Source organism: Perca flavescens, chromosome 1 (genome assembly GCF_004354835.1).
Source record: "Perca flavescens isolate YP-PL-M2 chromosome 1, PFLA_1.0, whole genome shotgun sequence".
Taxonomy (NCBI): Eukaryota; Metazoa; Chordata; class Actinopteri; order Perciformes; family Percidae; genus Perca; species Perca flavescens.
In genome coordinates this window covers 13,766,183-13,792,013 of record NC_041331.1, presented here as the reverse complement: position 1 = coordinate 13,792,013, position 25,831 = coordinate 13,766,183, and the positions used below count along the sequence as shown (strand labels likewise).

The 25,831-nt window shown below is 40.7% G+C and overlaps 2 protein-coding genes across 8 annotated transcripts; one reads left to right on the top strand and one right to left on the bottom strand.

The window, feature by feature from the left end:
• Positions 1-12,587: 12,587 nt before the first annotated feature.
• LOC114573141 (proteasome subunit alpha type-4) lies at positions 12,588-17,621 on the bottom strand. The gene is made up of 9 exons (XM_028605135.1): positions 17,334-17,621; positions 16,878-16,903; positions 16,736-16,778; positions 16,017-16,179; positions 15,807-15,884; positions 15,231-15,319; positions 14,828-14,958; positions 13,861-13,984; positions 12,588-12,818 (listed from the first exon to the last, which is right to left on the bottom strand). The coding sequence occupies exons 2-9, from the start codon at positions 16,878-16,880 to the stop codon at positions 12,664-12,666; spliced, it is 786 nt and encodes a 261-aa protein (XP_028460936.1). The 5' UTR covers positions 16,881-16,903; positions 17,334-17,621; the 3' UTR covers positions 12,588-12,663.
• A 277-nt stretch (positions 17,622-17,898) lies between these two features.
• Positions 17,899-23,097, top strand: slc25a44b (solute carrier family 25 member 44b). Of its 7 annotated transcripts, none has more exons than XM_028604769.1 (5): positions 19,048-19,065; positions 19,696-19,768; positions 20,538-21,206; positions 21,832-21,959; positions 22,623-23,097. In XM_028604769.1, the coding sequence occupies exons 2-5, from the start codon at positions 19,762-19,764 to the stop codon at positions 22,812-22,814; spliced, it is 996 nt and encodes a 331-aa protein (XP_028460570.1). In that variant the 5' UTR covers positions 19,048-19,065; positions 19,696-19,761; the 3' UTR covers positions 22,815-23,097. The 7 variants fall into 7 exon arrangements, with proteins under 7 accessions (XP_028460731.1, XP_028460358.1, XP_028460654.1 ...); XM_028604624.1 differs by lacking the exon at positions 19,048-19,065 and adding an exon at positions 19,193-19,240 and having other exon boundaries at positions 20,542-21,206; XM_028604685.1 differs by lacking the exon at positions 19,048-19,065 and adding an exon at positions 19,229-19,240.
• Positions 23,098-25,831: the final 2,734 nt, after the last annotated feature.

Here is a 25,831-nt window from a genome sequence, read left to right as displayed (position 1 = left end):
CCCATTGAAGGTAACTCATGCAGCCGGTGTGGCCAGCTGCAGTCGGGCAGGTCAAGGTGACTGAGGTCCCGAGGAGAAGAAAGATATTTAAGAGAGACGACGAACACCTGCTGAGAATATCTGACTTCACTCTATTACAGAAGACATGCATCAAATTGCATTTTTTGATGTGTCTTCAGTTAATTCAGCTACCTATTGTCACTTTCTTTCAAGACTCAATAGCAAAATGTTGATGGTAAAGTACATTACCTATTTTACTACAATTTCAGGTGCATTGTAAATGGTAAATGCAGCATATGGAGATATTATGGCAATACTTAACAAGCAATACTTGATTTATATATTATACACAACTTACTGGAAACACACGTCATTAGATATAGTCTACAAATAAATAAATAAATAAATGTATGTTACTATATAATGCAAAATAATATACACTCACCTAAAGGATTATTAGGAACACAATACCGTGTTTGACCCTATCCTATCAATATGAGCCAACATTTCTAAAGAATGCTTCCAGCACCTTGTTGAATCAATGACACAAAGAATTAAGGCAGTTCTGAAGGTGAAAGGGATCCCCCACACCATTACACCCCCACCACCACCACCAGCCTGCCCAGTGGTAACAAGGCATGACGGATCCATGTTCTCATTCTGTTTATGCCAAATTCTGACTCTACCATCTGAATGTCTCATCAGAAATCGAGACTCATCAGACCAGGCAACATTTTTCCAGTCTTCAACTGTCCAATTTTGGTGAGCTCATGCAAATTGTAGCCTAATTTTCCTATTTTCAGTGGAGATGAGTGGTACCTGGTGGGGTCTTCTGCTGGTGTAGCCCATCCGCCTCAAGGTTGTGCGTGTTGTGGCTTCACAAAAGCTTTGCTGCATACCTCGGTTGTAACGAGTGGTTATTTGAGTCAAAGTTGATCTTCTATCAGCTGGAATCAGTCGGCCCATTCTCCTCTGACCTCTAGCATCAACGAGGCATTTTTGCGCCCCAGGACTGCAGCATACTAGACGTTTTTCCTTTTTCGGACCATTCTTTGTAAACCCTAGAAATGGTTGCCCGTGAAAAATCCCAGTAACTGAGCAGATTGTGAAATACTCAGACCAGCCCGTCTGGCACCAACAACCATGCCACGCTCAAAGTTGCTTAGATCACCTTTCTTTCCCATTCTGACATTCAGTTTGGAGTTCAGGAGATTGTCTAGACCTGGACCACACCCCTAAATGCATTGAAGCAGCTGCTATGTGATTGGTTGATTAGATAATTTCATCAACGTGAATTTTTCCTAAAAAATCCTTTAAGTGAGTGGTTGCATTTGGGATATTTGTTGTTTTCATTGTGTTGAACTGGTGATGTAGAAGAACATACAGCACACCGTGGAAAAATGAAGACAGGCACAGTTTGACATCATGCTTGGCTTGTTTCTCGTAGACACAGAAAAGATTGAATGCTGATCGAGGTGCTGCTGTAGTGCGCTTAACCGATCTTATTCACTCTTCTGTGAATTTTGCTTGGCATGCTACAATCTATATAGCATGGGAGTCATATTTATTTCATGTTGAGTTCTTTCACATAATCGAACCAATCATGGCAGCAGAAAACAAGCAGTTAAGTTCCATGTGACAGCAACAATTGTTCACCTTCTAATGAGCTGTAGCTGAACTAGTTTGGGTTGCACGATGTATCGAGTATGTTTGCATGCACACTAACCTGGTTTTGAGTCTTGAGTCTTTTGAAACTCCACATTCAGCCACTGTGTGTCATTTCTGTACTGAATGAGTTTCCTCAGCAGTTAAAGATGAGCCCAGTTTGGCTTCTGGTTGTCTGGAAACTGCTGCTTTTACCACACTGCTGGATTTATTCTCTCCATCTGAGCAACAATAGAAATGCAGAGTTACCGTTACACTTTACTCAGTATGTAGAGTACGTGATTTTTTACATTACCTGAGTTGTCAGTGCACCGGTGCACATGGCAGACAGTAATCAGATACTTAAAGGTCCCATGGTATGAAAATTTCACTTTGTGAGTTTTTTTAACATTAACATGAGTTCACCCAGCCCGCCTATATGGGGTCCCCCAGTGGCCAGAAATGGTGATAGGTATAAACCGAGCCCTGGATATCCTGCTCTGCCTTTGAGAAAATGAAAGCTCAGATGGGCCGATCTAGAATCTTGCTCCTTATGAGGTCATAAGGACGAACGTTACCTCCCCTTTCTCTGCTTTGCCCGCCCATAGAATTTGACCCATGAGAGAGAGACATCATGGCTTTCAAACAAGCAAAGTGTCAGTTGGTCAAGGCCACACCCCCACCCTCCACCTTGCCCCCCCTCTCTCCTCCTCAATATCTACAGACACAGAAATGGCACATACTAAAGCCTGCTTCACACAGGACGATATTAAAATTGTCGGCCGATTTTCCAGTCCTGAGAGACCCCACACACGGTGATGAAAAATCACGGGTCTAACAGTTTTGGTCGTACAGTGTGTGGTGCGCAGCACACGGCAAAATCAACACATCACACACGAACCGATTTGACTCCCGAGCATTCCCAGGTCAGACGGGAAATCTCGCAAAATCCCTCGAGATCAAACGTGACTTCAGAGTAAACAATCATTGCGGACAAAGAGGATGCAGTGGCGTTAGTTTGTAGTTTGTTTTTAACCGAAAAAAAACGTTATCAAAAGAAAAGGCGAGCATGGACTATACTTGCTACATCATGATATGGAGGTGATTAGTTTTTTCTCAGAAATGTCGTTACGTATTACACAGATTAATTACCCTTGAAATAAACGTTCGTATATTCGTTTCCATGTACTCTGGTGGACTGCAGTTGTGGATGTAGTTATGCCCATCGACTTTATCTATTTTACACAGGCTGCGTGCTCGTTTGTCCCCGGGGGACACCACACACGAGGAGAAATCGGGCCAAAAAAATCCAACATGTTGGATATCCCCGATTTGAGATCGGAGCGGTTCCGACGTCCTCCCGAGCAGATGAGAGCAGTCTTAACACACCACACACGGCAGGAATATCTGATCAGATTATTTTACGATAATCGGAGCATCCTTAGGATTGTCGGGAGGGGTGAATCGGGGCTAAAATCGGCCTAATTATCCTGCCGTCTGAACCAGGCTTTAAGGAAAGCTCATTGTGGGACTGGCTCTAGTGGCTGTAATTCTGCACCAAGGCTGAATTTCGGGAAAAAGACTTCAGATACAGTATTAGGGGACCACTAAGGTCTATATAAAAGAGACTTCAGATACAGCATTAGGGGACCACTAAGGTCTATATAAAAGAGACTTCAGATACAGTATTAGGGGACCACTAAGGTCTATATAAAAGAGACTTCAGATAAAGCATTAGGGGACCACTAAGGTCTATATAAAAGAGACTTCAGATACAGTATTAGGGGACCACTAAGGTCTATATAAAAGAGACTTCAGATACAGTATTAGGGGACCACTAAGGTCTATATAAAAGAGACTTCAGATACAGTATTAGGGGACCACTAAGGTCTATATAAAAGAGACTTCAGATACAGTATTAGGGGACCACTAAGGTCTATATAAAAGAGACTTCAGATACAGTATTAGGGGACCACTAAGGTCTATATAAAAGAGACTTCAGATACAGCATTAGGGGGCCACTAAGGTCTATATAAAAGAGACTTCAGATACAGTATTAGGGAACCACTAAGGTCTATATAAAAGAGACTTCAGATACAGTATTAGGGGACCACTAAGGTCTATATAAAAGAGACTTCAGATACAGTATTAGGGGACCACTAAGGTCTATATAAAAGAGACTTCAGATACAGCATTAGGGGACCACTAAGGTCTATATAAAAGCATCCAAAGAGCACCATGTCATGGGACCTTTAAAATCAGGGGTCTTATTCAGGGTTCTGAAATCAGGATATTATGTTTATATTCACGATAACCAGTATAGAAGTGTGCATGTTAACTCATAATGTTGCTCTTTTCAAAATCTGAAATTGTGTTGTAGATATTGTGTATGGCACACAGATAAGTAGGCAAATAACAGAAGCTAAATTCAGGTTTATGATCAGATGCATGTGTTGTCAAAACCTCACAACAATTACACTCTGAATGTTTAAGGATGGCTTTCTCCAGGTGTGAATTGGGTGTAAAGTTTTGTTTCTGTTCAGAAATCAGAAAAGTGCGTCACAAAGTTTGACAGAGGTTGTGTGGATTAAGAGCCGGGCTGTGAACTTTCCATGCCTGTGTTTACTATTTGATCGCTGTCTTCACACAAAAGAGTTCATCCCCAGCACCTTATTAGGTAAGCAGTGACAAGTGACCATTGTTCCAAGCAGAAACAGACCAGCACATCTGCAAGAACAAGTGAGAACAGCCCAACTAAACAGACTACAGTTTTAAATAAATAATCACTGACAATCATAACAAACTGCCTCTATGGTGTTTGTTGGGTTGAGAGTTATTATTGCTGTGGGATGAAAACCTTGTGTCTCCAAAACTTTTTTTTAGAAACTACAAATGTATACCAGCTTGATATTAGTTTGACCTCATGTTTTTATTTTGCTTGTAAAATAAAAGATTTTAAAAGCCTGAGAGGTTTGAAACGAAGCTAGCCGAAGTCAAGGACAAGAAGAAGAAGAAGAAGAAGAAGAAGAAGAAGAAGAAGAAGAAGAAGAAACTGACCATGTAACAATCTTTGGTTACACTTTACTTGAAGGTATCTACATAAGAGTGACATGACACTGTCATGAAGGTGTCATAAACATTATAAACAAGTCAAACGTTTATGACATAACGCTTCTTTTAGTAAGTGTCATTCGGTTTTTGATGACATGACAAATTATGGTTAAGGTTAGAGTTAGAGTTAGGGTTCATGTGTCATGACTGTGTCATGACAGTGTCATGTGTTCATAATAGTGTCATGTCACTCTTATGTAAACTTAGCACAAAAGTAAGGAAATTTGTGTTTGGTAGATTATTTCTCTGTGGTATCAATGCTTTTTGGCTTATAAATCTGATAAGTCTTATACCGTTGGAAAGCCTGTTTAGTTCCCTTTCAAATGGTGCCCCATTTGTAAGGAACATGCATTTGTGGGATGAGCAGCAGCGCTGTGGGTTGCGCCCATGAAATATTTGCCAAATCTTCTCTGCCAACAGGTTATTTTGCTGTTGCTATTGACACTTGTTTTGAGCTTCTGGTAGCCCCAGGTGCTGCCAATCAGGTGCCTGATTGGCCCCTGATTGGCAGCACAATCTCCGGTCTCATAGGGATGCCAGGAGTCCTGCCATGACTGCCCTTCACCGCCAGGCCCATTTGCGCTGATGTCGGCAACACGTGCACTGGAACCTGAACATGTGGAAGAACGTTACAGCAGTTGGATCATAGGGACAAAGTGTGGAGAAGACGAGGAGAACGTCATGCTGATTGCTGCACCGATAGAGTAACACCTTTTGGTGGAGGCAGTGTGATGGTGTGGGGCGGCATCTCCCTCACTGGAAAAACAAGGCTTGTCATCATTGGAGACAATCTCAATGCAGAGTGACATAGAGATGAGCTTCTGCAACCAGTGGCAATCCCATATCTCCACAAGTCTGGGACCGAACTCTATTCTCCAAGATGACAACGCTGGCCCCCACAGGGCGGGGTTTATCAGAGACTACCTCCAGAATGTGGGAGTGGAGAGGATGGACTGGCCTGCCAGCAGTCCTGACCTCAACCCCATTAAACACTTGTGGGATCAGCTTGGGCGTGCTGTTCGTGCCAGAGTGACCAACACAACCACGTCGGCTGACTTGTGACAAATGCTGGTTGAAGAAGTGGGATGCCATCCCACAGCAGTGTGTGACCAGGCTGGTGACCAGCATGAGGAGGAGGCTGTGTATTCTGGCTGTGTATGGTTCTTCCACACGCTACTGAGGCTCCTGTTTGTGAAATGAATTAATTGTTAAATTGCCAATATGTCTTGTTTCTTCAACCTTCAATCATCCAATCCACCAAACGAGTCAATGGCAGAATAAGCTGTTTGGTATTGGCAGAGAAGATTTGGCAAATTTTTCATGGGCGCAACCCACATACTCAGCGCTGCTGCTCATCCCACAAATGCATGTTCCTTACAAATGGGGCACCATTTGAAAGGGAACTAAACAGGCTTTCCAACGGTATAAGATTTATTGCCAAAAAGCATTGTTACTACAGAGAAATAATCTACCAGACACAAATTTCCTTATTTTTTGTGCTAAGTTTAGATAACTCAAGTAAAGTGTTACCCAATTTTTTTTTTTTTTTTTGTATTTCAAGGCCATGTAAATATTTAGACCCCAAAAAAAATGTGACCATGCCAATATAATGTACTATACCACAAAACCTGCTGTTATGTGCCAGCAGCAACAATAGCTTCATAAACCTCTCCATAATAGGTCATATCAGCAGCACGGCTTGTAATTATTGTTTACTGCAACTCGGCTCCATTTATGGTGAACTGTCTTGATCTGGTGGTGAGCAGTGAGTCTGTAATCTCAAGGATTTGCAAGCTGCTCATAAAATGACTGTCATGGATGAGAGGATTATTTAATTCCTGATTCCCACTAAGGTCAGGGTTTCAAGCACCAGTGAGTGGCCTTGGCTTTAAATAGGAGCTTGATAGTAAGTGGTACAGTCAGTAACATAAGTAATGTTGAATCAAGACACTAGCTCTTCTGACTGCAGGTGGTTGTTGTTGAGAATACCCCCCACCCCCCTACAAGGGATGTGGGGGTTTTAGTGCCTTAAGTTCCGTTTATAGTTCATAAATGAAAATTACACTTGGCACCGCATGTGTAACTTTTGATAATATCAACATTCCAGTAGAACCACAGGTCTGTTATTATGGCTGTTATCTGTAAAAGCTTAATGTGGATGCTGTGCAGTTGGTGGTCCAGATTATTGCCCAGTAAACAACTTTTGTAGCCACCACAAATTTTAAAACATTTGATCAGAGATCTTTATTAGGTCTTTATACGTTTCTTAAACCAAGGCTATTAAACACCTGTTTCTGCAGTTTAACTTAGGACTGTAGTTGTGACAAGGTAAATACACAGTACACAATACTGGTACTTTACTCGAGTGTTTCCACTACATTTAATCGAAATATTGTTCTTCAGTATCTGAAGGCTACGTCTCTATTCAGATTAAGAATTTACATGCAAAACTTATAATATAAAATAATAACATCCACTGTTATAGTTTAAATTTCTGCTGCAATAGATAGGGTTAGACCTAACACTGCTTGGACCAGTCACACAACATTGCTAAATAAATACCACTAGTTTTCATACTTAGGTACAGACTGTACTTGTTTACATGTTAAAATTCTTAGTACTTCAGAAGGAAAATGAGCAACGAGTCACAATACTCTAAATAAAAGTTAAAAGACCTGGAAGCTTTAAATCAAAATAAACAAAAGTATGCTTTTTTCTTAAATGTATCTATTTTATTTTATCCAATTGAATATGAAAGCCTTGATTTGCTTTTTTTTTTTTTTTTTTTTTTTTACAATTTGGAGTTAAATGTTTTGAAGAAATGGATGACTGGAGTAGATCTTCGCAGCCAGTAGTCACAAAAGATCAAATAGACGCATAGGCTCTCAATACAACACAAGTGCACATTAAGCAACAACATTAGTTAACGTGAAAGGCCAGCTCTTGAACATTTACTGGGTGGAGTTCAACGTGCCCGTAAAGCATGTTTCTACTGTTTTCAAAACCATCTTGGATGTGATCCCCGTGATAGTGGCTACAACTTTCAAGATCACTTACAGGATCGAGATCAAGGGCTTTGAAATGGCTGCAAAGTCTCATGTCACGTTTAGCCTCGTGTGCTAACCGGTGTTTGTCCCCTCTGGGACTGATTGAGAGATGGGAAGATGCTTGGATTGTAGGGACACTCCCCCTCAATCCTGTCTGCTTCAGCCCCTCACACTCCCACCTTTCCTCTCTTTTCACCCTTCCTTCCTCCTCTATCTCCTCCTCCTGCTCCTCCTCCTCCAGGGCGAGCAGGATAACATACCGTCTGCCTCTTGTTTGGATAAGTTAATGCTGAGATGTCAGCCTCGACTCTGATGTATACCACCTGCCTTGGCCTGCGGCTGACCTCCAGCTCCCACTGCAGAGACATTCCAGTGCTTTTCTGGGGCTGTGTTTACACTGCAACAGATTGCCCTGCTCTCCCTATCTGCCTCATCACGGTGGACAGTGGTGGGCCTCTACGCCTTTGTCCAGAGTCGTCCCAATGCGCTTGTGTTGCTCCAAAGGAGCAGGAAAATTAAGCTGTAAGGAAGTGTTGTGACCAAGAGCGTCAATGCGAAGTTTTGGACACAGAAATTAAATTCTTACACTATCCTACAGTAATTCTCAGTAGACTGGACATCTCTTTTTAGGCTGAGCCTCAGGAGGGAGGGGGGGGGGGAGGCCTCCGAGCGGCTCCAGTCATTCAGATGCCAAGATCCTCCCACTCAACACTGTGAGAAGCTCATGTGAACACCATGACCTCACTGCGTCTGCCCTTTAAATGAAGTAGCGCTGTTGATTTTCAGTTTTAAGTCCATGTAAGATCCTAACTGAAAGATTGACGTCAAATGAAAAGAACTTTTCATCTCAGGAGGCTGATGTACGCTGCCAAGTCTTTATCTTGGATGTAAGTCAAATATCTCAATTGCTAATGGGGCAACGCCACTTACAGTCTGCTAATAGAAACTTGACAAGGAAAAGTGCCTTTTTTGTGCTATATGCATATCTTTTTTTGCTTTATTGTTATTCAGTTTATACAAAGGCAGACATCTCACTCGCAGTGGATTACAGTTGATCATTCTGTTGCTATAGCAACCCCTACTGACAGAGTGCCATCGCATTTGCAGTTTAGCCATTGACATATATAAGAATGGACCAACAGATCCCGTTGCTCTGGACGGAGACCAGTGAAGGATATTAGAAGCACTTTTCCGGTGATGGCTGAGCGTTGAGCTGAGAGAGACGACGTAGGTGTGACATGAAAGTTGTAAGTCTTCTGGTAGCTGTACCAAGAGAAATCTCAATCATTCCCAATCTTGCAGAGACGGAGAGTGTAGGTATATGTAAGGAGATAACATAGGCACTGGCTAATTATTGCTAACTAAAATGCTAGTTAACATTAGTAATTAAACTTAAACAGCTAATGTAAGTCGAAACTGCCTGCAAGCTTTTCCTCTACCGTACGGTTTGCTCTACTGTGCAACACTAAGTTGCGTTGTTATGACACAATCGTTAGCCTATTTTTACAAAAATGTCTGCTACGGAGCCATAACGTGAGGTACAAGGTAATGAAACATTTAATACATTGTCGTGTTTCTTTAGCAATAAACAATGGACAAATAGACTATTTAAACGCTTCAGATGTTAAGTTATTCGCTGTCAAAGTGGCGCCAAAATGAATGGCAGTCAATGGAATGCTAACGGGAGGTGATGGCTTGTTAGCATCAAAATGGCGCCATAGGCACTACGCGTTCCGAGGAGAAGCTTACCCCCTTGAGTTTAGCTGACATCATAACTGACATTGTTTCACATCTGTGACCAAGCAAATATTGACAGACTCCTCCTTTGTTGGATCATTATCTGTAGCCTACTCTTTCATTATAGCTGTTGTGATTGTTAAATTAGTTTTCCTGTGGTCAGTTTACTGCTAACCACGCTAGCTAGTATACTAAGACATGGCATGAGCGTCTCAGCTGCGTGGCGTGTCCGTTTTTATTTCGGCTCCCATGTTAACAGGTTAGAGCTTGCGCACTGCCTGCGCCGAAAACGCGTGCATGCTAGAAACAGGGCCGACGCCTATTTTTCACGCAACACGCAAGCGTGTTGGAAGCGTTTCCATTCAAAATAGAATATGAAAAGATGATTATATGCCATTTTGACACAAACACATTTAATAAATGACATTTTGATGTTTGTAAGGCTCTATTTTTATATAAATGCAGATATAATAATAATATTGATTTTCAAAATATTGTACGTGTCAACACAGAACGAAATATTCTGTTGCCGTCAATACTGCTGACGCTGTCTTTGCTGTAATCAAATCAGTATATATTTATGTTTAACATAAAGTATACTACTGCTTGAGTGCAGTTTATTAATGGGAAACATACATGTGTGTAGACAAGGCTAGCAGCAGCAGCGCCGCGTCAGACACGTTTCTGCTGTGCAAAGACAGAAAAATCCACGCAACTGACACACAACAGAAACGCCACGCTCACGGCACGCAGCCACTCTATAGTGTACATAACACTATATTGAGTACTGAATGAGAAAATGTCGTATTCAGGAAAGAGTGCCGTAACGCAGGGTGGAGGCTACCATTGAGGACACCAAGGTCATGTCCACAGCATTGTTTCAGGGAATGTGCAGGCTTTAAAAAAACTGAGGAGTTGACATTTAACAATTACACGCAAATTACTGATGTTTTTTTTTTTTTTTTTTTAAATGTTGGTGGCAAAAAAAAAAAGATTTGATTTCAATAAAACTAAAGGACTTTACTATTTCTCCACCAGAATTATTTCCCTTGTGGAAAAAGGCATTGAAAGATCACACTGTAGGGAGATTAAATGTAAAGAAAATATAACTGAACAGTCAACTAAATTAATAAAATTAAAATCTGTTGGGGTTATGCTAGGGAAATTTGCACTCATTTATAAAATCCTGGCTGCTGCCCTGCCTGATCATGTACTGTAGCTGAAGCTGTAGTATCACATATTGACCAATCAGCATTGTCTGTTGCAGTTACTTGCATCTTCTTTTTGTGTAAAATGAATCATGTTAATTTCTCTTCAAGCCCATTCCTATAAATTGTAAAGATACTAAAGTTAACCATGGATATTTGTCCAATACAATAAATTTGGTTTGGTGGGTTAATATAAAAAAATAAAGGTGTGGAGATTTCTGAACCTCATTGCGGCCATGGCACTATAGTACTTACATGTGCTACAGCATTAACAACAGCTGGTTTCAATCCAGTCATGACCACCTACATAGTGTGTAACTGAGTGTCCATTACCAATCACACTCCGTTACGGTTATAACAGACACTCCATCCATGGACCTTTTTCACAGCAGACATTTTGACTTGTCATTGTAGGAAAAGCACAGCTGAAATTGATAACCTTAACGATGGCCCGATTCCATCAAGTGTCCCAGTAAGCTATTTCAGTGAGTCAGCATGAACAATACCAGGGCCTCTCCTAAATGGAATGTAGCCACCATTAATGGTTTTGGATACACCTGTGCTTTTCCTACTATGACATGTCAACATGTCTGCCGTGATAAAGGTCTATTGCCGTCACATTCACCACCTGCTCTTTTTAAATCAACAAAACTCCCCAAATGACATTTAACTCATCATCTCCAACACTGCTGACTGTATGCAACTATGCAAAGTGGAATTTAAATCACAACCCATGGCATAACCATTTTACAACTACAATATGTTTTCAAAAATAAAGACAGTAGAGATGACATTTAATGTGACAAAATACTGTATTGTTGCGTCTTTACATTAAGTCTGCATGTAAGTGAGTCTGCATTGATCAGCTGTAGTGTACAAGTATGTCTTGTTCATCCATTGGATCCAATGTAACTACAGGTCTTAAACCAAAATATAGTTTGTATTTTTTAATAATTCATGGTGCTAGCTGTGAACTACTTGGAGATAAAATGCCACTTTGTTCCAACACAGAACAGAAGAAATGTTATCAGTGAACACTATCGCCATCAAGTGGTAGTTAGAAGGAAAAACACTTAAAGGCAATCAAACAGATGGGAGACTGATGTGATGCTAACTGGGCCGGTCAACACAAGACGCTACTTTATTAACACCCAGACTCAATGAGGCTCAATGTTACGGAAAACTGGTTTCATCTGGTCACAGTACATGAATCAGACATACAGTAAATAATTTCTCTTTTCTGGGAAAGGCTTTATATTTTGATTTATACCAGAACTAAATTACCTGTTGTAGTTCTATCAGTTTTCCATTTCTTGTCTAGACAAATGGCTTATATTTAATTATTTGATTGCTTTGGTTCAGTTCATTTAGTTGCTTGGTAAAATTCCCGTGTTGTACTGTTACCGTGTTTTAGTACAGTAACACAATAAATTGATTCTAATAAAACTGGAGGCTGCCTGTGAGATATATCAGGAAATACATGTTTTGAGTTATAGCTTTTAATTTTTTATAATTGCATTGAGTAAAATTACAAAAACAAACAGGCCTTGCTTTTATAGATTTACCCAAAACATTACTGTAAAGGGGCATCCATAAGAATGATGGCTCCATCATGTGTCGATGAAAAAAACTTTCACTTCAGTTTTTAATGGCATGCTTTAAGACCAACTGGCTACAACATGTGTGCCTACTTTTAAGTAATGCAACTTGTAATTTCTGTAAAGAAATTCATTTTGTTTTTGTTTTGTTTATTAATTTGGGAAACACGTAAAATGTTTCGAAAAAGGTGTGAATAAAAACCTGACCCTTCATTTTGTGACAAGGATAGAGAACACATCCATCAGTTTCCAAACTTTTAATGTAAAAGAAAAACACTACAGAATTTGGTGACAAGGTGAAGAAACAATTATTTTTGCTCATTTGTCCTTCTCCTTCTGCTCCTTCTCCTTTTTGTCCTTCTCAGCCTTGGCCTCCTCAGCTTCGTGCCGTTTGATGAGTTCCTCGACTTCTTTCTGCTTCAACACCTTGATTTTTGTTTTCCCGTCTTCTCGAGTCAGGGTGGCAATTTCCACTGAAACAGTCAATGTAATACGGTATTGTATTATTGTACACGTCAAGCAGTTGCACCTAAAACATTAGCGACAAGGCAGCAAACACATTCTGCAGGCCACAAAGAAGGTCTGCTCGCTGTTAGGCTCCAAATTATTATTATTATTATTAATGTTTATCTTAAAAAGGCAACGTTTTGATCAAGAAGATCTTCCTCAGGCAAGTGTGAAAGATAAAAAAATGGCATTTCTTGTGGCCGGGTTAGCTCAGTTGGTAGAGCAGGCGCACATACAGTATGTAGAGGTTTACCCCTCGACACAGCGGCCGCGGGTTCGACTCTGACCTGCGGCCCTTTGCTGCATGTCATTCCCCCCTCTCATTTCTTCATCTGTCCTGTGAAAATAAAGGCCTAAAAATGCCCTAAAAAAATAATGTTCTTGCATTTCTTGTAAAGGCAGCAATCAGCCGAAATTACTATCACCTGCTGATCAGTAGCCAGCAGGAGAAAACACAAGCTGGCGATCACAATACAATGTTAACACAGGATACAATAGTAATATGGCTGATCAGCAGGTGAGAGTGCTTCGAGCGGATTACTGCCTCTACAAGAAGTGCCTGTTGTCACACTTGCCTGAGGAAGATCTGGTAGATTGAAAGGATACCTTTCAAGAGAAATACAATTGAGTATTAATTTGGAGCGTAACAGTGTGCAGACCTTCTTTGCGGTTTGAGTATTTTGAGTATATGTGCCATGGAAGTACTAAGAGTTGAGAGCCCTTACTGACTAAACCCCAAGTTGCTAGGTGGCTGTCCACTGCTCTGATGCTTACGACTAGTTAAATGCAGAGATTGCATTTCACTACATTTTACTGTACGATTGCAATGTGACAAAAACAATAAAGTTTCTTCTTTCTTCTAGATTGCTTAAACAATCTTTTAGCAGAATTTGGCGCTAAGTTGGTGTTATTCTCTCAAACAGTATACTACAGTTGTACCATATGTCCTGCAGTAACACGTTCCATTTCGGCAGAGCTAGTAAAGCTCATAAGCTGCTGCAATCTCACCTTTCTCCGCTGAGAGCTTGCTGACATCCATTGTTTTGTTGAGGACTTTGACAGCCAAAGCCAGAGCAGAAGACAGACTCATCTCACCCTCTTTGAAGTCCTGCTTCAACATGGACACTGCAGCCTGAGGCCAAGAAGTCAACACATCAAACACCATACAGGGGAAGGGTATAGGAAACATTTACCATCATACGTGGATACATTTATTGCACATTGTCACTGAATAGTGCACTGGCATCTCAGGATTTTGTTTTACTACTGACATTTAAAATAAACATTTATTAGACCAATAGTACTGGCAGTGTCTACCATACATTGATACATTTGTGGCGGCCCGCCACACAATCAATGTTGACCGCCACATACTGCTGTATTCTAGAATTTCCTTCGGGATGAATGAATGAAGTAAGTAAGTAAGTATCCTCTCTCTTTAACACAACAGACCTGACTGTGAATAGCTCCTACGTGCAGATGAATTAATGCCGTTGGGGCCTAGCACTGAAAGTGCGAGGGCCCATTGATTATTCTACACACTCCTATACAGTAATGTGGGTGGGGGTATGAGCCTTAAACTTGGTTTGCGATCCGCAATTAACACACCGAAGAAGAAGTTGCTTTTCCCCAAATCTATCTTTTTCCTCACAGAGAAGATGGCTGGAGTCCATCCGGAGTTTAATGGTTAGCATTATGAATTTATTACCGGTATTTATTCAGGGCTTTTACTGCATAGATAAACTTTTGGTGCCCCTTAAAAGAGGTTTTAGCCAGCGCCAAAAGGAAAAACCCCTATGCCAAAATGTATGATTTTCAGCAACCAGCTGTGGGTCCTTCCCTCTTGGAGACTACTCGGCTCGCTTTATATGCTATTCACATTCAGGACTAGTATAAGCACTTCTATAGGACACTGCCTGGTGCATCTGTTGAGATCATCGCTGATATTTCATTATCCTTGTCATTTCAAACTTACAGCGCTGTTGTTGCCAATACAGGTTGCCTTCCAGCCTCCATAGTTGCCACTGGGGTCACTCTGGTACAACTGGAAGCCGTAGTGTTTGTCCCAGCCCATGTAGAGCAGAGAAACACCAAATGGCCTCTTACCTTTCAAGATAAAAGAATACCAAAATCCATCTGTGTTTTCACACAAAGACGAGAATACTATGTCCATAGTCTTGTAGCTTGTATACCAATATGACATTTGAACAAGTTTTCTTGTGTAGCATTAAGGGACTACAACTTGCATTTCGTTGTGCAACCCTTTAGTGTAGAATGACAATAAATTAACCTTAAACAATGCGTTGATCCCAAAGGTGGTGTATAATTCAACCGAAGGGATACGAGCAATAAACTAGACAAGCTACTGTGCAACTTACCGCCAAACTGTGTGTATGCTTGTTTGATGTCACACAGGGCTGTCACCAACTGCTCACAGGGTATTGGCTCCTGGTACTGCAATAAATATCTGAAAAGAAAAAAAAAAAAAAAATTTAAAAACAGGTCAGCAGTTGGTGGTGAATTGGATAAATGGGTAGAAACTGCAGCATTTAGGAAAGTTATCAAATATCTGCAAATTCTGATTACCAATCGATAGGCTGGTAGTTTCACAGTTTCAGCCCTGAGATGGTTCCACAAATCTAAAGCTTGTACTTATTGAACTGTATATTTAAGCCTATTCTGTTGGAAAAACTGTTCCTGTGTTTATTGGAAAAGTATACTAGGTTGTTTTCACTTTGTTTATTAGTTACCATTAAAATATTTTACGGGAACAAATGGCTGCATTCCCTATCCATCACATTGAGCTTGTAATATTTTACATTTACTGCTAATGGCCAACTAATTAAAAAAAGAAGAAGATATGTCTGGAAAATATGATGAACATTCACAACCTTAGACGTTTTCCGGACAGCCCTAACATTTTAATGGTTGGGAGGTTTTCTTATGAAACTCACCTCTGTGCAATTAGCCGCAGCTCATTTGTCAGTACATTAGCATCTGATGTGATCCCAGCAACACTGCAGGCCAAGTCACTGAAAAAGAAGATCACACACACAAGATCACAGACAGTACAATGTTAGCCTGAAAAAAGGATTACTAAAAAAAGGTTTTCATGATAAGAATGGGCCAAGTATTGGAGACCCTCTGTAGTTTAGTTCACTCACTCATTGAGCTTGTAGATCTTCTCAGAAAAGAAAACCTCATCAAGCAGTTTGTGAATGTTGCGTCTCTCTGCTGCTAAGAGCACTCCGTCATTGGCTAGAATCCCCAGGCAGGTTCCAGCGTGACCGATTGCTTCCATTGCATACTCCACCTGATACAGACGTCCTGTAAAATACAGTCACAAAGGTTATGTTGATCGCACTTGGCTAGAAACAACTGAAACTTGTGTATCTAAAACACACTGGCCAACAGAAAAAGTTAAGTAAAGTAGTTTGACAAAATAATTGTAACTTGAGGTCCCACTTACATGTTTTACCAGAGCTTTCAACTGGATGTCATGGCCTGCATCCGTGAATGGAGTTTGCACAGCCATCATTCACTGATGGGGGCCATGAAATGCAATTGAAGCTTGAGGGACCTCAAAGTAAAACATTTTAATTTAACTACTGTTACAAACGAGACAAAGAATAAAAAATATGTTGAACAGTCTTAACCTTCACAGATCCAAAGCCACTTAAATCATGGAAAAGCACTGCTCAACCCACACAACGTTAAATTTTACTTTAGACCATAAAATGCCATTTCAAAAATATTTCCCATACCAAATGCCAAATCTGTATAGGGAAATGGAATAATATAATATAATATGACATAAGGTGTTCAATGTCATGTAAAGTTATGGGTGTGGGCATAAAAAATGTCAAAATAAAACAGGACTTGCCTTCAGGGGAAAATATGGTTGTTCGGGAATCATATCTACGAGACTAAACAACAAAAGAAAAATAGGCATTAGCAGTAATGAAGCATATTGTGAAAATGTATTTGAGACATCTGTGACGAACACAACAGCTACGCAACGTTACCATTTTTTCCCGTCACTAAAACTGTCCTGCAAAAATAAAACACAAGATATAAGATGATGGAGCAACCAGCAGAAACCAAACAGTGAGACGAAAAACATTTTAGCTTGCACCACATGACAAGTTGTAATTTAAGAGATGTTTCTAAGGAAAATATCCCCTTCCCTAATTTGACAAAAATAAACTGTTAAGTCTCTGTTAATTTATTTGCACACAATCAACTTTTCTCTGTTCCCTAATAAATGACAGCTAAGTTGGCTAACGTTAGCTATGTGCTGCTAAACAGAATGAATCTGCAATATCTGAGCATGCTAGTTTGTTAGCAACTTAGCCAGCTAGCTAGTTCATGATAAAGAAAGTCCTCTGACTGGGCACAGTCAAACTGTAGCTACTTATACTCTAACATCGTGGTGGAATGAAAACAATACAGTGATAAATAGTAAAATACTAATATATTACCTTTGGTAAAAGGGTCAAAGTTAGCGTACTTTTCCACAGACTGAGAGGTCCACTACTTTCAGTTTGATGTTTCCTCAAACACACTAGCTAGGCATCCTGTGGCGGTGAAGTAGCAGCTCAGCAGCGCCGCCTTGCAGCGGGAAGACCGATTGTTCTTCTTTGTTTGGAGATTTACGGAAGCCGACATGTAATGTTGCAGCATTGCTGCCACCTTCTGGAACTAGTCTTTTACTGTGCCACCTTCTAGTGAGTTTAATTTACAGTGTCCTCATTGACCATACTATTATAACCAGAGACAATGGACCTTTTTCACGGCAGACATTTTGACTTTTTATAGTAGGAAAAGCACAGCTGGAATTGATAACCTTAACGATGGCTCAATTCCGTCAAGTGTCCCAGTAAGCTATTTCAGTGAGTCAGCATGAACAATACCAGGGCCTCTCCTAAATGGAATGCAGCCACCATTAATGGTTTTGGATACACCTGTGCTTTTCCTACTAGTTTTAGTTTAGCGTTCTTTTTACTTTATTTTTAACAAAATAAGGATAATTATATAATAAATACATATAAATAATGATGTTCCTGTTGCTGTTCCTTAACTTGTTTGTTTGTTGATTGATTGGTATGTATGCAAAGTACTCTTTCTTTCTATTCAACTGGTATATTGGGCATTTGTCATTATTTCTTGACAATTAACCGACTAAATACATTAATAAAGACAAGCAAGATCAGTTGCAGACCTTATGAGGTATATACAGCCATTAGACAGGCTGTAGGACATTCAGCGGAAAAAATAATTCAAGAATATACTGAAATAGCTCTTGATTATATGGAGGGTTCTGTTTTAATTTATTTGACTAAATATATTGTTGTGCAATATCAATCCGAATTGTATTGGTTTATATGATGGCTTGTGCCTGTTTTATCAAATTAACTCTTCATATGTATGTATTTACTTACTGTCCGTCTCCAAAAGCAATTTTTTTTATTTGATAAATGTTATGCAATGGTGGAAGGTATTCAGATATTTTACTTAAGTAAAAGACCAATACTACAGTGTATTAAATACTCTGTTGCAAGTATCCTGCATTAAAACAAACAAAAAAAGTATTAACATCAAAATAGAATTACAAAAGTAAAAAGTCATTAAGCAGAATGGCACATTTAATTGTGGATGGATTAACATGTAAGCATTACTTTAATGTTGCAGCTGGTAAAGGTTGGGCAAATTCTAATTACTTGATAAACTGCTGGCTAGCTTAGCCTCTATAATACATCATAATTTATTAATTTATTACATTTTGTATTATAGTCTAAAACTAATGTTGTCAAGTAAATGTAGTGGAGTAGAAGTATAAAGTTAAAGTGGAAATACTCAAGTAAAGTACACCTTTCCACCACTACATGATTGATGTGAGACGTGGGGTTTCCCTCCAGGCCTGGTGGACGGCGCTAATGAAATAACTGAACGCATCATGACGTGTAAAATAAAAGAAGAAGAAGCTCTGCTGTGCCCCACTACTATTGGCCAGGCGTCCACGCGTATGTACAGGTCCTATCCATTGACATATCCCCTGACCAATCCCCTAACCTTAACCACTCGAGGTGAAATGCCTAACCCCAACCAATCGAGCTGCTTCGTAGGGCGGGTCTTGGCGTGGCCATAGTGGGATTCGTAATTTTGCGTGCCGGTCATTGGTTGTTTCGGCTACATGCCGTTTGAATGTGAATGGTAAGCAAGTTAGCTGACTCGCTAGGAGGTAGCTAAGTATTTACGTCGTTATAATATGTTTAGCTAAGCAACTGAATGACGATACGCGGAATTGCACATGTCTTTGACCGATGACATGCTATTTAAAGTCTAACCGACATTGCCATGACCTTGTAATACACATCTGTCTAAAGAGGTAAGTGCTTCCAAATCATGCCAATGCTAGCGCTAGCTAGCTAGCTACATAACTCAGGCCTAGCTCAACAAGCTTAAACCCACACTAGCATGTCCAGCAGGTGATGACAGGCACGTTTTATTTAACACCCAGTGTTGTCATTGTTTGACTTACTTTGTTGGGCTCATAACGTTACGTGTTATTAACGTTTACTAACACGACTGCTGCTGCTTCCGTAGCTCTCATTTGGCTTTACACCAGCTCTGGGACACGGTGTCCTCTGGCCGGCCGGTGTTGCCACTAGGGTCAAGTAAACCATAGACTGTATCTTTATATACAGTACAAACTGTTGTAGTTGTAATGGTGTTTAGCTACTGGGTGACCAGAGAAGCGATATTTATACACAGTCATAACATCGACATGCCAAAGCTGATCCATGCCTAAGATCAACGTATTGTTACCGTGTTGTTTTGCAGAATGACCTTTGAACTCTCAGGTAAAGAGATCAAGGATCGGCAAAGGCGGATCAGGGATGGATAAAAATGACAGGTGCTCTCATTATTTGGATACATCACAGGGTTGATTTCACATATTATTTGGGGGATAACGTTAGCAATTACAGAATAACCTACAGCTATGTTGTCATTAGTAGCTAACCGACGGTTACAATTAGGGCTTTTAACGTTAACGTTACCTCCGACTCGGTTTGTCTTTTTGTTTGTCTGTCAGCAGGATTACGGAAAAAATGTACCGCTTTACATGACACTTGGTTGAAAGGTGTAGCATGGCCCACGGAAGTATCCACTAACGTTACATTTTGAAGCGGATCCGAATAAAGGGGCGGATACACGAATTATGTTTCTCTTGCGAGATAGGGCCTTTGTGGTGCATTGAAGTACTGTCGGTGTAATCGGAAAAGTTAGATCAAGACTGCGATAATTCACACTGCATTAACATAGTGAGCTAGAGCAGGTCCTGGCGGAGGTATGTGCTATCTGAGAGCCCTTGTAGTTTTTTTTTTTTTTATTTAAGTTTGAATGTATTTTCCCTCATAAGACAAGACATTGTCAGGCCCAGCAGCAGGATCGGTTACTTAGCAAACAATCGGGTTGAGCAATATGGTGATGTATACAGTAAGACAATGTAAATGTGTCATCTGTCATAGGTTTTTTGATACCTTTTTATACTAGTAATGATCATTTCCATATCAGGTCATTGTGAGCAGAGTTGCAAATCAATGAGCAATGACAATATTGGTTGCAGGATTTTTGCATTAATCCAATATGTAAGTTATCTAATATGCTATTTATGCTGTCAGGCAGGAATCAGTCTGATGAGGGGTCACCTAAAGTTGGCAGGATGCAGCAGAAAAGGAACATCCAGATCATCGAGTGGGAGGACCTTGACAAAAGGAAGTTCTACTCTTTTGGGGTGTTCATGACGATGACCATCCGGGCCACCGTCTACCCGGCCACACTAATTCGCACTCGGCTGCAGGTGCAGAGGGGCAAATCGCTCTACAGCGGCACCTTTGACGCCTTCTTCAAGATTCTGCGGACGGAGGGCGTTCGAGGCCTTTATCGCGGCTTTATGGTCAACACCCTCACACTCATCTCAGGCCAGGCTTACATAACCACCTACGAGCTGGTGAGGAAGTATGTCTCCCAGTATTCTGAGGACAATACGGTCAAATCACTGGTGGCGGGCGGCATGGCCTCCCTGGTTGCTCAGAGCATCACTGTTCCTATAGATGTTATCTCTCAGCAGCTAATGATGCAGGGCCAAGGGGAGCACCTCACCCGCTTTAGACTCAATTCGAACACAGAGACTGGAAAGCCCAAAAAAGTGTTCGGGCAAACCAGAAACATTATGGGTCAGATTTTTGCTGCTGATGGTTTCCGGGGCTTCTACAGGGGATATGTGGCTTCTTTACTCACATATATCCCAAACAGTGCTGTCTGGTGGCCTTTTTATCATTTTTATGCTGGTAAGTTTTCTAATTAAAAAAAAAAAAAAAAAAAAAGCTCTGCACTAATTGCATTTCCTTTTAAAGACCATAAAGGTGCTCTAAGTGATGTGACGCATTTTTTAGGCTATATACACACTGTAAAAAAACGCAGTCTCTGAAGACAGCTCAGGCCCCACAAACCATAACAAACAGCCAATAACCGACAAGAAGCAGCTGGTTAAGGCATGAATATGCATTTTGGAAGTAGCCTACGTGCTAACGCTGCTGCAGTAATGACTCAACCAGCTCCTTCTTGTCGGTTACTGGCTGGTTTATTATGGTTTGTGGTGCGGGTTGGCGCAGTTTGTTTTTGTTGCCGTTTGTGGAGCCTGGGCTGTCTACAGAGACCACGCTTTTTTTTAAATGTGTTCAGGGGACAGGCAGCTAGCGGATAGTGAGGAGATGTTTGCTGTATGTGACGAAAAATGTTGTAGCCTAAAAAACGCGTCACATCACTTAGAGCACCTTTTAAGCTTGTGCCATGTCTTATCTGTGGATGTCTGTGTCCCCAGTGCATTTGTACATCTGTACTGTGAGAATGAATACACCAGTCCTTGCCGTGTGGTTAATCAAGTAGCTGTATACCATGTGTAATGTTCTACAGAGCAACTTTCTCAACTGGCTCCCAGTGACTGCCCTCATCTGATTCTACAAGCCATGGCTGGACCTCTAGCTGCCGCTACTGCCTCAACTGTCACCAACCCAATGGATGTGGTCCGAGCCAGAGTGCAGGTAACTCATTTACTGTGCATCCATCAGGCCAAGTTTGGGGCTGCTATGTTAAATGACTGATTCACAGCCCAGTAAAACTCAATCCAGATAGTTTTTGTTTGATTTTTCTAATGTTTGACACACGCCAGTAGCTTAGAGATCGATGGCACGTACTTGGTCAAAGCATCAAAACGTTGGCAGAAAAGTGCCCTGAAGTGCACAGTCCATTAGGTTTAGTTAGTGATGGGTGACATGGCCAAAACATATAAAACATTTTTCCAAGATTGGGTTTGAGTCACTATTATTTTTTTTTTTCTGCAAATTACAGCAAGATGTGTGTGTGTGTGTGTGTGTGTGTGTGTGTGTGTGTGTGTGTGTGTGTGTGTGTGTGTGTGTGTGTGTGTGTGTGTGTGTGTGTGTGTGTGTGTGTGTGTGTGTGTGTGTGTGTGTGTGTGTGTGTGTGTGATTCAAGACCGCTTTCATCTACGTTACCGACTGAAAAATAACCAATGGTGCATGTTGTAATAACAACATTTTCATCCAGTGTAGACATTTCACATATCATGCAAAAACTAAAACTCAAAAATGTTTCAAAATACATCATCACCAAGTTGTGATTGTAGTTTGTGTTTTCAGATGACAACACAACGTGTACCGTGTGCGCTTTTTTTTTTTTTTGTTTAGGTTGAAGGGAGGTCTTCAGTCATCGAGACGTTCAGGCAGCTCATCAAAGAGGAGGGCGGCTGGGGATTGACCAAAGGACTGTCGGCACGCATCATCTCATCCACGCCCACTGCCCTCGTCATGGTGGTCGGCTACGAGACGCTAAAAAAACTGAGTTTGCGACCGGAGCTGGTGGACTCGAGACACTGGTAGAAGATACCCGGACAGACAATATACGGACCACGTGCCATTTTTTTTTTCCTACGTTAGATATTCTGTGAAAACACTGGATGAAAGAGAAGTTTGTTTTAAATAACAACGTGGGAAACTTGAAGAAAATCGAATCAAGCCACTTCAAACACGCATTACCATGTGTATAAGACAATGACCATGTGTCCATGCCAACACATTAGTGGCAGATTAAAGGTGCTCTAAGCGATGTTGGGTGACGGCCCTTCTCGTTGACGTTCAAAGTATTTTCAGGGCTCGCCCCTCCCTCCTCCTCATCCCGTCCCCTCTCCCTCCCTTCCGTGCTTCCTCGCACCAACCCCCCAACCCCCACCCTCCCCAATCCTTCTTGTTGGTTATTGGCTGGAACACTGTTTGTTACGTTTGGTGGTGCAGGTTGGCGCAGTTTGTTTTTGTTGGCGTTTGTGGAGCCTGGGCTTTTTTTTTTTTTTACAGTGTGTTCAGGGGACAGGCAGCTAGCAGATAGTGAGGAGATACACTGTATGTGACAAAAAATATTGTAGCCTAAAAAATGCATGACATCCCTTAGAGCACCTTTTTAAATACCTGGACATCAACATTCACACCAGAAGCAGGTTAACAGTTTACATCCATGCTTTCATTCGCTCTAGATCAGACGGCCCGGCGATTCGCTGCAGGAGAAAGAGAGAGAGAGAGAAAAGAGACAGAGAGACTGGGCTTTGTGCTGTGCAGGAAACTTTCAGCTGTCGCACAAACTCCTGAACACTGTGGGTGATTGTGTTCCGTTTCTTTTACCCTCATAGTTTTTTTTTAAAACTTTTGTTGTCGCCACAATAGAGGAAGTGAGGTTTGCTGTTCTCACACCGCCTCAAAACGGATTGGCCACCGCAGGAGTGACGTCAGGTTGTCAAATGTTTAAACACTGGCGCAAGATGCAGACAAATCAATGCAACCTTGCAACGACTCATTTTACACGCGCTACAGACGTGTTCAAGCATCTTTGCAGTGGAGAAAAGTGGAACTGATTGCTTGCCACATGGTTACTGTGTTTGTGCTGTCCCAAAGCCAAACGCTGTTGGGTCCACATGAAAAAAGAAACTGGTTTTGATCAGGGTTCAGAGAGAGGTCATATCACTTCTGATGACCCATCCACATCCACAGTAAACCCATTTTTACCAAAGCGTGTGTTTCCTTCCGCTTGCTAAACTGGCTTCTCTGTGTAGTTCCTTTCTTTTGGCCTTTTTTAAAATTGCTGCCTTCATAGTGTAATCAAGACAATCTGCTTTTTGTCTCGTGGAATGTGTGTAAGAAAAAGAACAGTAGGTATTAGAATCTGTATATCATGGCAGCCTCTTTGTTGTTGGTGTATTTCATTTAGAGTTGTCTTGTTTGCTGCACAAACAGTCAAAATGACAAATTCCATGCAAAACTATACGTGCAGTACAATACTTTATCAGCATTTTTGTAACATACTAGCATGCTGTCTCTCTAGCATTGCAGGGCATATTGCAGTGATCAAGCTGGTTATTATGTGCCTGATTTGGTGTACTAGTAACTTGGAAGTTGAGCATAACGGAAGTATTTTATTTAAAAAGGTGAGGCAAGAAAGATTGAAGGACACTAAGCAGAACTAATGCTGTTTTTCCCTCTTGTGACCGTAAAGGTTTGAGTGCAATAATGTAAATGTTTTATCCTTTTCAGCACAAAATGTAATTGTATATTTCCAGTAAACCGTGTGAATAACATGTCTTAAAGGAATGCTTTATACTTAATTTATTTTCGTCACATTTTTGGGGATTATGACCACAGAAGTGTCCCAACTTCAAAATGTCCTTGTTTATTTTAAACGTGTTTTTAGGGTGAGTGTTGTGGCTCATTTAGTTTGTTGCTTTTGTATATTTAAATTTTTTTCAAATGGCATTTTAGAAAAGGGGAAGATAAAATGTCACCGTGGGTATTTCTATTACAGAGGAAGGAGAAGAGGAGAATGGTAATGAGCTGTTTTAGTTTGATTGAAGGCGCGTTCCTAAATCAGTTTGTTGAAATGAAGCCACAACACCCCATAAAGTTATTATGAAGTTATAAATAAATCTGCTCAGGCCACACCAAGATGCGTTTATAAAATTAAATTGACACCTCATGAACACTGGAATACATGGTAGATTTATCCACGCTCCTTCAGGGCAATCATCCAGAAGACGGTGTGGAATTTTTCATTTTCTTTGCACAACTTTCAATAATTCAAAGTGTGATTGTGTTCTCAGAGATTAGCGTTGTGAATCAGAAGTCTACTCACGCACAGGATACCTTCCACGCCACGCGTCGTTTCACTGTGTCTTGGTTCATCTAGTTGGTAAATAAAACATCATGGCTGCTTAACGAAATGTCAGTTTGTGTTTTTACTGCTTTCCAACCATTAAATCAATACTGCTTTTTTTTTTCTTCTAATTGATATTTTTCATTGTTGGCTTTGAAAATTTAAAGAATGAAATTAATTTGATCAGCAGATGTCGTCATCATCATCAAGCCATATCTGGGTCACCAGAGGCCTCACGATACGATATCACGATACTTATGTCATGATACAATATTGCGATTTTAAACATATTGCAATATTCTGCGATATACTGCAATGTATTACCTTTTTTCCAACTTCACATTCTTCCCAATTTCAAATATCCCCAAAGGAAAGTGTTGTCAACATCTGTTTTATTGAAAAAGATACTTTTCTCGGTTTGTTCATCTCACTTTAATTTTAAATGATGCAATATGGGATTGTCAAGCAGACAGGCTGACCAACACATATCATAAAAGATCGATACTTGGCATCGGTGTATCGATACACTATTGCCACGAAAAATATCGCGATACTATACTGTATTGATTTTTTTCCCCACCCATAATTATTAGCCAACGTACAAGATATGCTTATATTGATGTCTGTGATAAGCTAATCCGACAGACAGCTAATGCTGATCAGACATAAAAAAATAATGGCAAAGCTTTAGTAGAGAACTTTT

Coding starts and splice junctions, on each gene's coding strand:
- LOC114573141 (XM_028605135.1), bottom strand. Junction 15,320..15,806: donor CTGCGGCTAATTGCACAGAG/GTGAGTTTCATA, acceptor TTTTCTTTTCAG/ATATTTATTGCAGTACCAGG. Junction 12,819..13,860: donor CAAGCTCTCAGCGGAGAAAG/GTGAGATTGCAG, acceptor TGACTGTTTCAG/TGGAAATTGCCACCCTGACT.
- slc25a44b (XM_028604557.1), top strand. CDS start 19,176: ATGACATGCTATTTAAAGTCTAACCGACATTGCCATGACCTTGTAATA. Junction 21,207..21,831: donor TTTTTATCATTTTTATGCTG/GTAAGTTTTCTA, acceptor AATGTTCTACAG/AGCAACTTTCTCAACTGGCT. Junction 21,960..22,622: donor TGGTCCGAGCCAGAGTGCAG/GTAACTCATTTA, acceptor TTTTTTGTTTAG/GTTGAAGGGAGGTCTTCAGT.